This window comes from Austrofundulus limnaeus, unplaced genomic scaffold (genome assembly GCF_001266775.1).
Source record: "Austrofundulus limnaeus strain Quisiro unplaced genomic scaffold, Austrofundulus_limnaeus-1.0 Scaffold243, whole genome shotgun sequence".
NCBI lineage: Eukaryota > Metazoa > Chordata > Actinopteri > Cyprinodontiformes > Rivulidae > Austrofundulus > Austrofundulus limnaeus.
Genome location: NW_013952645.1, coordinates 697,284 through 711,183, shown reverse-complemented (window position 1 = coordinate 711,183; position 13,900 = coordinate 697,284). Strand labels below are relative to the sequence as shown.

Here is a 13,900-nt window from a genome sequence, read left to right as displayed (position 1 = left end):
ATATAAACAAACGTTGATTTGATACTGAATGATAAAAAATGGAAGAGTTTAAAGAAAAAATCTGCAATGAAATAAAAAAGGAGTTAAAAATCATTTAGGTTAAAAACATGAAAAGGTCAAAACCAAGAAGATCACGACAAATTTGGCTTTTAAAAATACTTACATCATCTTTGGCTTGGAAGAGATACTCGTTGCCGTCTGTGATCCTGTGAAGATTAAAAACATGTTTGTGAGTTTTTACAGGAAGTTTAAAAGTTCTCTTTGTATTTTAGTTATTAGACAGTTCAGGCTACACGTTATCAGATTTATTATTTACAAATAAATGGCAAAGAATTCCAGCATCCAGCTTCCAGAGGCAACACTAAAAAAACCCATAAAACTAGGTCAATATTATATTTTGAAAATGACTCATGAAGCTCAGAGAAGCTCTTGAGGTGTTGGTCAACATTTAAAGCACTCTTGCCTCCTGTGCCTGTGCCCACCCCCCAAGGTTTGCATATAGACACTTAGGGTTTTGGGTTAGAGTAGTGGTGGAGGGGAAATTGGCCTGGGGGGGGGGGCCCTGGGGGCCCGGACCTCTGTGCCCTTTCTTGGATCTGCTTTGGTATGGTGGGTGCCGGTGGGGCCCATGAGTTTGTCGCTGCTGGCTCCGGGGGCTGTGCGTGCGGTCGCTGGGGGGACTCTCCCAGTTCTCTCCTATGGTCTAGTCTGGGGGGTGGGTGGGCGGATCTTCCTGTGCGGGTGCCCCTTGGGGCTCTGCGCTCGGGATTCCTCTCAGGCCCTTGGGCTCTGGTCTTCCCTATGTCTACCTCATGTCTTGGGGGTTGGGTCTCGGTCCTCCACAGTCACTATTAAATATTCCATTGGAGAAATCTTGTATGTACACGCATGTTCACAACCGCTCACAAACAGGTGATCTGATCCGGGGGGTTCTGACTGGTCACTGAGTGTGTATATATGTCTATGGGTATATACTGACAATATTTATGAATGTAGGCATGTATGTATGTATATCTTTATATATGTATGAGTATGTGTGTATTCTTATATATGCACTCTATGTATTTATTCATTTATTTTTCAGGTGAGCGGACAGATGTTGGGTGTGTGGTCCTGTGTTTTGTTGGTGTATATTTAATATACTCCTAATCGCTATTTCAGTCTTTCTATCTTTCTAATTACTTCTCTTTCTGTTTTTCTCTCTCTCTATTTTCTCTTCACAAAAAAAACATAATGGTGTGGACAGGATGGCTATAAGGGGAGAAGGGAGGCCATCCAAAAAAAAAAAAAAAAACATTTAAAGCACTCGATTTCAGCTGGAGAGCTCCTGTCCATCTGTGTCAGGTTAGCGGACATCATTCAGGAGTCTGTCCCTCCATCACACAGTGGAGTCTCTCTGACCTCAGGTCAGGTCAGAATGTCTTGCTGAAAGGCATCAGTGCTAAACATTAATCCACTGTTTCAGAGAAGTTAAATGAGATCATACAGTAATTAACTATTTACAGTGAACCTCTGCAAAATCACCTTTCCCAGTTTGCAGTCTCAGTCTTTAGTGGATTTCTCCATGGAACCAGAAATACAGTAAAAACAGCGTGTACAGTAAGGAACATAGCTATTTTTTTTCCGTGTGCTTTTTTCAGTTTTCAAACTAAATTTTTAACAATATGTTTTACTAATTTTATAACATAAAAGTGAATGTCAATTCAGTTTCAAATAAAAAACATAACATGAACAGTTCAGCTGTGACCATGTTCCAGCTGGAGTACATCACTTCTGTTATTTAACAGTTTACTGTTACAGTACTGCGTGTACCTGCTAACTGTTTACTTCTTGACTTTTTTCTTTGCTTCTTACCACAATAAGATGCCACCCAAACACGCTGCACCTTTTAAGACTTCTTCCAATGAAATGAAGTGCACAAAGGTTTTTAAGAAGCTCCAGGAGAAGGTCAAATTACTGGATTTACTTTTTTTTTGCATTTATTTTTGTGAGTACTCCTACATTTTAATGTATTTTCTTGATTTAATTTATGCAGTTTATTTTATGTATTGGGAGTATATTTAGAGTTTAAGCTCTAAAAATCTGCATTTATAAAGACTTTTTTGGACTGGGTCCAACATTTGCACTTTTTTTTTTACAATTAGTGGGTACTCTAAGGGTGTAACCCCTGCGAAAATCAAGGGTTTCACTGTACAGCTGTAGATACAGTATCTGGTGGTGCAACGCGCACATTTTATTTCCTTTTATTTGTGTCACAACATCAAACTCTGTACCTGACCCTCCAGCTGTGTGACGCAGAAAACAAAGGACAAGACAACAGAGGATGGTAAGCTAATGGCAGCTAACGTTAGCTTAGTGGTGCTTGATAGATTGCCACAGTTGTTTAGTTGAACTCGTGTGAAAAAAAAAACTTTACAGTTGACTGTAAAGTTTCATCACACAGATACCCCTGTGTATTAAGAGCATCATGCACCTGCAGACAAACACAAAGTATTTTCTTGGTCCTGAAACCCACTTGAGCTTAAAGACGTGCTTCTTCTTCTTGTAATCCACAGCCACCTCACACACAGCGTCCTTCAGGCTGACAGGGATCTCGCTGTGGTAGGGGATGCCCTGACTGGCGCTCTTCTGATCCTTGTAGAAGCCCATCTCCTGGTGGTTGATCACACAGTACACGTTGTGCCACGACCTGCAGAGAAACACCAAGAACCAGTGAACATTAGCACCGGTTGGTTATGCTTTTATTCAGCTCTTTGTCCTGCAGCTGTTCACTGCTAACATAACTCTGAAGTCAAACCATTTGTTAGCAGAGGTTTGACTCGTACCTGTTGGAAGCCTTCTTGTTGTGGCCCTCCCACTCATGCTTGCGGTGCAGGAAGCTCTCCAGCAGAGACGTCGGGGCGTCCTGTTGGGTTTTAGCCGGCAGGGTCGCTGCCTGGCTGGGCTTGGCTTTACGTGACGCCCCAGGAGACCCTGATGGACTGGGCTCTGACACCCCGTTCACCACGTCGGACCCGTCCACGGCCTCCTGCGATCAGAGCAGAGCGGAGTTAGAGGACTGAGGTTGGATGGGTGGTGTTTGTTTTAGACAGTCAGATGCTTTGAATCGGTTATCAGAGCTGCAGCATGCATAGCAGAGAAACATCACAGGCTGAGAGCGGACTTTAAAACCCCTTAACCTAACCAGAACTCAGAAGACTGGTTCCTCCTAATCCAATCAACCTGAAAACCTTCTTCAAACAAACTGAAACAAGAAAGTCCAACAAGTCTACCTCCTCTAATGAAGTTCTGCTTTTTATTTTATTGAGATTTAATTACAAAACATTTGCTGTAAGAAAACTAACAAAAGACTAGTCCTTTCTTATATTTAGGATGTAGTGTACCCCAGTGGATCCACTTCAACCAACTGGTTCTTCAGTTTTTGTCTTGAACTTCAATTACCAGTACTAATTTAATTTTCTTATTGGTAATTATTACATTTTTTTAAAGATTCACTAAATTCTAAACTGTTTTCTTGGTCAAGTCATCAACATTTTTTATAATAATGTATTGTAATGCAGGCTATTCATTTGTCACATACAACCAATACGCCACTGAATTCATTTGGAAAAAAAAAAACTAAACATCTTTTGCTTTTACTTTGTTGAATATAAAAATATATTATAAATCAACTTTAAATTTATGATTTAATGCATCAAAATAAACACATTTAAAAGGGAAAAAGACAATATTTGTTCTTTTACATTATGCAACATTTCCCCTATCATGATTGGGCAACACCACACCCAATGTCTGGCCTCTGAGTTGTTAGCATTAACTGTGGGAGTTAGCAATTTAGCTGAAATACTACTAAAAAATAACACTTGGTGGTGCCCCTGCAAATGACATCCCGGTGAGCTAAGAAAACATATTTATGAATTTACAATTTATAATTATCAGGGAAACAAAAGCTCAAACCTCTAAACTAACCAAGACTCAGTAGCTTCAGCTCCTCCCATCAAACCAGCTTCACACACTGAACTCCAGCCTGTTTAAACAGATTTAAACTTATTTTCTTTAAGTATCTCATTATTTTAGCACTGATTATAAAAATATTTGTTTTATATACTAACATTACACATCATGCACAGATCACACAATTTAGACCATGCAGAATCAGAACACTTTCATATCACACCACATGATAAAAAGGGTGAAGAAAGATGAAGCCAGCAGAGCACAGAAAATAAAAGATCTCAAACAATTAATTGTCAAATTGCTTGGAAGTCATTATTTGTGAGAGGGGAGACTGCGATTGAATTTTATTTTTCACACCACTCCAAACGGATGCTTATTACCCGCTCACAGAGCTCCTCGCGGGGGGGTAGATGAATGATGGACGCTGTGTTTGAGAACCGATCAGATGCCAGAGGGATCCTGGGAGCATTAAAGAGAACTGGACCAATCCTCGGAACTTTTACTTCAACCAATCGCTGATGTTTATCTGAAGCGTCGATGGCTCCACTAAGCCTCAACAAAACCTTGAGATTTGGTCTTTTCTTTTGATTTATTTTACCCAGTTTAATTTTCAGAGGTGTTCGTTTACTGATTAAGATTTAGACTCAAAGTTTGGACCAAACTATAAAAACCTTTACTTTGAAGCTAATCCGTCAAACTTCAGAAATGACCAAGTGTGAAAGAACCACTGAACAAGCGGAGACTCCTTATCTGAGGTCAGAAAGATTATAGGTTCACTGATTTTCTTTTGAATAACTATAACTGTTGTTGTCTGTTAGCTGGAAACTTCTTAAGCTTGACAATAAACTGAACCAGGTTTAAGGATTTCTACTTGCAAACAATTTAAAGAATAAAAATTGCTGGGCTATCTTGATAGCTCATTTTTAGATTAAAGGAGTTGGGTTTTTGGTTGGGTTGGTTTGACTGTAAAACTTCACATTCCACCTTTTTAAGCCAGAAATTAACAAAACTGGACATGATTAGACCTCTGTTTCAGAAGATAAACTAAAAACTAGCTGTAAGATGTTCCGTCTGGTTTTCTTTACTTTTGTTTACACTTCCTAATAGAGCATTGAGTGGTGCTAGCTAAATGAAGCTAATAACGCCAGCTATCTAGCTCCAACCAAAGTTGTAATTGTTTTATCAGGCATATTTTGGGTTGTTCTTTTAAAATAGACTTTTTAGAAGGTTCTTTACAAACTAGTCATTTAATCCCAGTTTTTGAGTTAACCCAGTACGCTATTCTGGATTAAACTGATAACCTAACCCTGCCCAGTTAAAACTACCCTGAGTTAGCTCAATCTGAATTGGATCCAGCACTGGGTTACAGATGAGGTCGTTTATAACCCAGCAGTTTTTAGTGTGGAGAAAATAGCTAGCAGTTAGACTAAATCTGTACATAGACAAAACATTTTAAAGAGAAAAACTTGTAAAACCTAGTATTAAATACACTGTTCTAAAATTTGTAGGTGAAATAAAGATCTGATCTAACAGAAAATATAATTTCTTGCACATTACTTTAAGCGTTCTTTGTCAATTTTTTTGAAACAAACTGAATAAACTGGAGCCCCAGGGGTTAAAAACTGTTGAAGAACATGAGATGAAGAAATGAAATAGAGACAGAAAACTTAACTGAAACACTGCTGATGGAGACAGTAAACAGAACCAGAACTAAACATGGATAAAAACACACACGGGGACAAACCAGGACAGATTCCAGTGGATGCTGATTCTGACTGGGTTTATTGGGGAATGTGTGTTAGTCAGGGATCAACATGCATGAACACAAATAAAGAAATTATTACAATATACCATGAAAACAACTTAAAACAGTGCTGCAGCAACACAAAACCACAACTAAGTACAATAAGAAGTGAAACAAGCGCGCACACACACTCATACTGAGGGACATGTGGGTCTTAGTGGACTGGGTTTAAAGAATGATCAGCGATGATGATGGACGTAAAAATATAACTACATGTGCACAAACTTTAACTCTACATAACGAGTTAACCCTGTAGGATTTGTAAACCTTAACATGAACCAAATGACAGGTTTGGTTCATGTATCAGGGGCCTCATATATAAACGGTGCGTACACATAAAGTTGTGTGCGCCAGGTTCTACGCCCATGTTGTGATGTATTAAAACCAACCACGCAAAGTTTTTCAGCCGACAGTTTTAACTCACAAAGTCACGAATCTGACCTGAATCCACAGAAATATGACTTTGTTGTGTTTTCTGGATGTAAGGAGCGTCTGAACACGCTGTTAGATTTTATTTTAGTTTGAGTTTTTATTGTTTAAACTCAAACGATCATGAAACTGAACCCTGGGACTGAAAATCATTTAACCTCAGACAAGAAAATAGATCAGTCTAAAAATGATCAAAGAACCTCAGTCCAGTCTGTAAACTGTTTTCATATTTTTGTCACATAGTTGAAAACCTTTTGTGTTCTAGGCTGGAAAAACCCGACACATTACGTGTGGCATAAAAAAATAAAAATAAAAAAGGCTGAAGAGAGGGAGCAAAATTGGATGCAAATGGTGGCTCAGTGTACGGTAAGAATAATTGTTTTTTCTGTGTGTAACCTTCTGGCTGATGCTGAGTTGAGTTGTGGCCGTAGCGCAGCATCTGTGCTTTGGGTAGATTCTAGTGCCAGGCGCACGCACCCTCGCCAGCTGGGAAGCTGTTCATATGTGTCAACCCTTTGGATGTTTACCTGTCTGATGAGCCTCAAAAATCTATATTTTTTGCTAAAAATCCGTAGGCTACCACTCGTACCTGCTCGTGGGGGTGGGGTGGGGGTCTGTACGTGGAGATGACAGCGCCTGCTGTAACGCAGGAGGAAAGGAGAGTAGAAAAAGTGGATAACGTAATGTTTATTTTTTTTATTGTTTGTTTTTTAACGTCCGATCAACGCCGTGTTCAACTAAACAGACAACAACTAACCAGACTTCAATATCACATTTGGGAGATGTCTGTAAATTTCAGGAAAATCTCAGGCTTTGGTTATCCTGTGAGAATGCGAAACATAAAACAATGTCACCCCACTCCTTATTTAGACAGTTTTCTCACTCATTCTCCATTTAATTTATATTTTTCCTGCATCTAAAAATCATTTCTGATCCCATAGAGAGGACAATCTGAGGAGAATCTCACACGCTGGACACATTTACATCTATTTTACAGATTTAAATGGAGGTGTGTCAGGGGAGGTGTCTCAGGTGCGCTCAGTTCCACGTTCATTGGGATGTATAAAGGAAAGGTGCACAGGAACCTGCGTATGCATGGATTTATACATCTGAATATTTTGGTGCAGCGCACTTTTCTAAATTTGTCCGTACGCCAACTTTTAGTGTGAAAGCTGCGCAATCCTTTATGCATGAGGCCCCAGGTGATTTGTCCAGACTTTTTCTGAGCATGAGAACAGTTTTACCACCAGTCACTCAGTAGCACAGTAAATTAAAAGGATCACTCAACGTGATGAATGAACTTAATTTAAATGATTCCCTGATGTAAGCTGCATGGAATTTTTGTGTTCCCAGAAGACAAAAGGACTAAATTGATTTTAACCTTAAAGAAAATCATATTTGAATCATTTTATATGGATTTAATATAGTAAAACATACAGTATTTTAAAGCATATTAGTAAAATAATAACTGACATGAAATGTGTGATGGGAGGTATGAAAATGATGAATGTAAGGAAGAAATGGAATATTTTTATTATTTATTTTAAAAATAAAATGTGCAAAACAAATATTTTTTTCCTATTGGATTAAACGTTACTCTGTCAAAACAGAAAAGAACAATCAGGTAAATGATTAAACTAAAGGCACTTTATTTCATTTGATTTAAGACAACAAAAGTAAGACATTATTTATCTGAACACCATTAGTCAGAATGCTTTAATGAATATTAATAAGCTAATTATATTTGTGTTTTTGTAAATTGTGTTTTCCAATATTTCTCGATATGCCGATGACGCCATGATTTACATTAAAAACTGATTCTAAAAAAATGCACTTTTAATACATCTGACTTTAGGGTCCTGGGATTCATGTGTTCATATTCCAGAGGGTGAGTTTGTAAATGATAACGTAAAGAACAAGACACATTAAAAGCTGAGGGGAGATAACAACAGGTGGGTCGAGCTGAGAGAGACAAAAGAAAGAAGGGAAAAGGAAAGAATGAGGGGAACCTAGGATAAAAACATCATTTTTTGGTGTATTTATGTATATATGTGGTCCCAAACTCATTTTCAGGCAATTCCACTCACACAAAACAAACATGGCTTTTAGTTCACACAATTTCTGCTTTCATTGTTGTACAAATAATTGTTTTAGAGCACCTTAAACATTTCTTAGTCTACTTCCTAATTATTTCAATAAATTACTAAAAAAGAAATATCAAAGAAGTGTAGGAATAACATGGATTTTGTAATGTTTTGATTGAATGTTGCTTGAAGTCAGTGAGAAATAAAATAAAAAAATAGGACTTAAGTCTGTCCTGCAGCTTCACATGTTAGAGTTTAGAAACTTCAATGCCGAATGCAAGTTCTTGATTGGTAGAGCTTTTAAACAGGTTTCATATGATGAAGATCAAACAAAAAAAAATTCCAAATGTAAAAGGACCACACAGAAATGCATCTTTCAAATTTAAACTTATTTTCAGTTGCAGTCTTTCTTTGTGAATCTGTCAACTTATCACCCAGATGTCTTAGATAATTATGGCCAGCGTTACTGAAAGCAATAGCTGGATGAAAAATTAAAAGTAATAAACTGTTTAGAAACAGCTACATCTGACTTCTACTACAGCCTGAATGTAAGAATCAGTTCTGCAACACTCTTCTTGATAATCAGCCCTTAAAGGAAACATTCAGGGAGAATAATCAGCTCTAAGAGTCAATCCCACTGCTTCCTGTTGATTTTCAGCTTAAAAGACTTTTAATAAAAGAGTGGTCCCGCTGACACATTTCAAGTTAAATTAGTTACATTTCTAAAAGTAGTTAAGTGCAAACAAAGCAGGAGACAAAGACAAAATATTTTTAGTGTTGATACAAGGAAGATATTTATGTGTGTGATTGGTCATGTGTGTATTTAGGTCATGTTTTGTGTGTTTGTGCTGCGACATCAGGGAGCAGGGGCAGCTCTGCGGCCCTGCAGGGTGCTGCTGTATATCTGATAGGCAGGTGAGCGGTAACTAACCCTGGGAGACTCCTGCTCAGATGGCAGCCCGTTCTGGGACACAGGCTCGCCCTCTCTGTGGGGGAAAAACAAAACAGGTACAAACATTAGATCACTGCTTCGTCTTTGTTCTGCCAAAATAATCCCTGCAGGTACATTACTATGTTCTCCTTTACTGCAAACACTCATGATGAATTTATTTGGCTGTAGCAGAGGTTGGTCAGGCTACTGGTTGGTTTAAATGTTTTTAGATAAAGCAACGGTGTGATGTTGCTGATTTAAACCTGTTAACATGAAGGTTTTTGGTTTTTGATCACACTGTAGATTCAACTCTGTTCAAAAATTAGGTTTATTGAGAAAAATTTGACTTCTAATTTCTGTAATTCTCTGACAATTTAGAAACCAAACTGTTTACTTAAGCAACTAATTGTGATAACAGTATTAATTAATGGTGGGCATGGCCATGGTAATCAGCTAACAGCTCAACTAATTTCTCATTTAGCTTATTAGCTTTTTCACCAATGTTGAAAACCGTTAGCAGACCTGTTAGCTTCCACTAAATTAGTTTTTCTAACTTTGAGTCCACTAACATTTTTTTATTGTAAACAATAGAAGAGTTACGAAAAGTACAATGTTGCATCATCAACAGGTTAGTGTCAGTCCATTAGTCTTCAGCTCAAAAAAGACAAAGACGTGGGACACAGACTGTCTATTAGCGATTAGCGTCTGCTAATTTTTGACTTGTTTAGGTTTTTAAAGTTAGCTTCCACAAATCTTTTTTTTAACAAGTTTAGCAGTTTAACATTAGCAAAGCTACATTTTTAGTTAGTGGATTATAAGTTAGTGAAGCAAATATTTTGGTTAGCTGTGCTCACCACTGCTATTAACTGAAAGGTAATAAACAATAGACAAAGCACCATTATTTTCCTGACTGAGATTTAATTCAATTCAATTCAATTCAAAAATACTTTATTGATCCCAGAGGGAAATTAGGTAATGATAAATTTTCAGATTCAGAAGCAACTTAAATCAAGGCCATGTCTGTTTCTAATGTTTTTTCACAAGCAGCTGTTAAAATAAACCTTTTAAAAAAGTTATATTATTATCATCAACACAATGTTTTGGCCACTGGCTGATCTTTATTTTAATCTTTCATATGCCTGAAGACTATTTTTAAGTTTTTGAAACAAACTAAATGGAATAATTAACAGAACAAATTAATTCTTGTTTGGGTTTTGTGAAACAAACAACAGAAATAAGAAATGAAATAAGTAAGCAAACAAATACTGGGTTAAAAAAACCCAATAGTGGATAATAAAAACAATGATTAGAATAACACTTTTAAAATTGTTAGATATTTTTAAGACAAAACTCAACACAGATGAGATTTTTAAGTTCTTGAGGATTATTATATAATTTTCCAGGTTAACCCCCCAGGTAAGCTGATTATCTCAGACCATGACACTCCCTCACCTGTGCTGAGCTGCAGCGTCAGCAGCCTCTGCTGGTTGCCTCTTTCTCTCTTCCTCCTCTTGCCTTCTTCTCACTTCCAGCAACTCCATCTGGACACAGAGAAACAGTCAAACGTTCTGCCCGTCTGCTCTGACGCCTGAGCTCCGGGCCTCTCCTCACCGTGGTCAGCCGCTCCAGCGCAGAGAAGCGCTCCTCCCAAGTGGCGGCCGACTTCTCGAAGGCCTCGTGGCGTTTGATGAGCTTCTCCACCTCGTCCACGTTCTGCCCGATTTCCCTGCTGGACAGGTACGGCTCCTGACCCAGAAGCCACGCCTCGGCCACGCCCGCGTCACGGGAGAACTGGTGCACCTCCAAGACTGGGATCACAACAACACATCAGACCACGTGTTTCACAGGAGAAGCCTGACAACCCAGAGTGACGGCTCAGAAGGACTTCTCACCCAGTCGAAGCCACTCCCATCTGTTCTCCCACTTGTCAATCATCTCTTTCCTCTTGTCTGTCAACTGTAACAACTTTTCTTTAATCTGTGGAGAAAAAAACCTGAATTACAAATGTTTTCATGTAGACATTCAGAGAAAAATATTAGCAGAAACACATTTTTAATCAAAGTTTCAGTTCTGATTCAGTGTCAGTTTTAAATTTGAGCCAACTGGATCTTTACTGTAAGTCAGTTTTAATGTCTCCTCTAATAAATGTTGATGTTTTGACTGTCGAAACAGAAGAAAAATGGGGCCTGTTGTGTGTTTAAAATAAAAGATGTGGACAGAGTTTGTTTGGTTTGAGCCAAATATCAATAACTTCTAACATTAAAAACTTAACGTGCCTGTGACATGCCTATCCTTCAAATACAAAAAGTCAAAGAAAATATATTCATACTTAGGAAAATTGTCATAAAACACGATTGTACCCATTTTTGTCACATAATTGGCATGTTTTCTTTTGAATTTGGCTCTTTTAAAGTGAAACAGGAAGTGACATCAAAGGGGAACTCTTTAAGAAAGAAAACTCCCTGATCTTTGTTTCTTAAAACAATATTATTTGAACTCTGACTCTTCTTCATCTCTCTCTTATAGGGACTAAAATTATCTAAAGAAACATCAGAAAAGTCCCTGCTGTCTGTGTTGTTAGCAGTTGTAGCGATGCTCTGTTTACATGCAGACATTCCCCTTTGACATCACTTCCTGTTACTTCACAAACAAGTATCTCAACAACTGTTCATCTCAGTGGTGTGAAATTGATTTTGCAATATGTTATCCATGTTATCTTTCCAAAACTGCAATCACATGCATCACAATAATTTGATGTCACAGGCACTTTAATTCTACAGTTTTCACGAGCTTGCAGATTTTCTGCCTGCACCTCCTCTGAAGCGTAGTGTTTCCGGGCCAGCAGTGCTTTCCCCAGCTCGATGCAGACAGTGAAGCTGTCGTTACGAGCGTCAATCTCTGCCTTGATGCCCTGGTGGTTGTTCATCAGCAGCTCCACTGACGACACATCTCTGGAAGGTAAAAACAAAAACAACAACTAGAATCACACATCAGCAAGAAGAGCCGAGCATTTGCTAAAACGTGCCGAAAGTTTTGGAACTCTTTTTATTTAATTATATTTAAGTTTATGGTTAACACTGATTGGTGGGCCTGATGGATAGAGCTTCATCAGAGCTAAATAATAGAAATCTGAAGCTCCTATATTGAACAGTTTCTGAGTTATAAGCATTTTTGCATGTCCAGACACCCCCACTTTGAAAGGAGCCCCCTCCTCAAATATGGGGTCTATCGTAAAACCGTTGGCTGGTGCAGTGTAGGTCAGACTCATCTACAGTCCTGCCAAATTTCATGTTGTTTGGTGCAGCCATTTTTGTGCTACGGTTGACCAAAAAATCACTGGAAAAAAAATCAGTACGAAAACAGTATGACTCCCGCTTACGCTTCGCATGCGGGGGTCATAAATAATCAACAGCCTTTCACGACAGAACTTTGAACAACAATCATCTAATGCCGAAATATAGACTTCATGCCTTTTTATTTAAATCTTAAAAACACAGTTTTGCACAATCTCACGTCTAAAATGCTCAGTTAGAGCTCAGTGTATGTGTTGGGGATGACTTTTAGTTACCAGCGGATCAAATATGAGCTCAGTGTCTGGTTCTAGCTAGTTTTTGTGTAAAATCAATCAACCAAGGAATGATTGAAAACAAACTCTTAGAACATATCTACATTCATCTACAATTTATTAACTTTCGGAGTCAGCTCGACTCAAGATGGCCACCACAGCTAAATGATAAAGGGTTGTGTTAATTCATGGGTTGCAGCCGACGCTGGGCGCATCTGTCGGCGGCTTACGTCACTGTCCCAATTCATAGGCTTCTACTCATGAGGCCGTCAAAGAAAACAGGAAAAGCAAGACTTTTGATTTAAAACGGAGTCTAAGATTCTGCAGAGCAGGAAATCTAAACAAAACAAGCGGTATGCCGATGTCACCTGTCGCTGAAGGATTTGAATAATAAATATTTGTTTATAGTTTTCTGGACAAGAAATAAAACAGGAAATGCAAGAGATTTTCAAATGGGTAGACGTTACAGCGTGTATTAGAAGAGAGGTAGGTGTTTTCTTGTCCGATGCAGTGCAGAGACATTTTTATCCACCACCAGGTGCAGAGGTGGAGCTGAGAGGTGGCCAATGGGGGCCTTGGCTAACATAAGATTAATTTTTGGCCACCCCAATCATTTGAAGAAACTATAATTTCAAGCAATATAAAAACTAGAAAGTTACTCAAAAGATCAGGATGGCCAGTTTCCATATAAATCAGTACCTCAGCTGTCTAGCTCAGGGGTTCTTAACCTTTTTGACCACAGGGCCAAATATAATGAACATAAAGTGACACGAGGCCCAGTCAGACATTATCAATGTATGGATCAAAATGATAATTATTCTAAATCTTGGTTTAATTTTTATTGTATTTACGTTATAACTACGGTAAATAAAATACACTTACATTTTAAAAGTAAGACTCCTGTCATATAATCACATGATTATGACAAACATTTTTATATTGTAACCTGCCCACAACAATTATTTGAACAAATACAAAGGTCAGTCAACAGACAACTCAGGCTTATCAACTAAAATATATGTATTTTTAACATAAACAATAACAAAAATAGACAATTCAATAAATTAAATTGTGGGCATAAAATAAATAAATAAATAATGTTTCAAATACAAAAAACTGTAAAAATAAAA

General features: G+C 38.0%; 1 protein-coding gene across 1 annotated transcript in view; it reads right to left on the bottom strand.

Moving 5' to 3' along the window:
- The window catches only part of LOC106525830 (spectrin beta chain, non-erythrocytic 1), a gene marked incomplete at its 5' end in the record, with an annotated part of 64,167 nt that overhangs the window by 4,137 nt on the left and 46,130 nt on the right, over window positions 1-13,900 (bottom strand). The window contains 8 exon segments of the mRNA XM_014020181.1: window positions 164-206; window positions 2,516-2,689; window positions 2,826-3,028; window positions 9,206-9,260; window positions 10,658-10,746; window positions 10,817-11,013; window positions 11,098-11,182; window positions 12,018-12,156. Coding sequence (XP_013875635.1) covers window positions 164-206; window positions 2,516-2,689; window positions 2,826-3,028; window positions 9,206-9,260; window positions 10,658-10,746; window positions 10,817-11,013; window positions 11,098-11,182; window positions 12,018-12,156 — 985 coding nt within the window.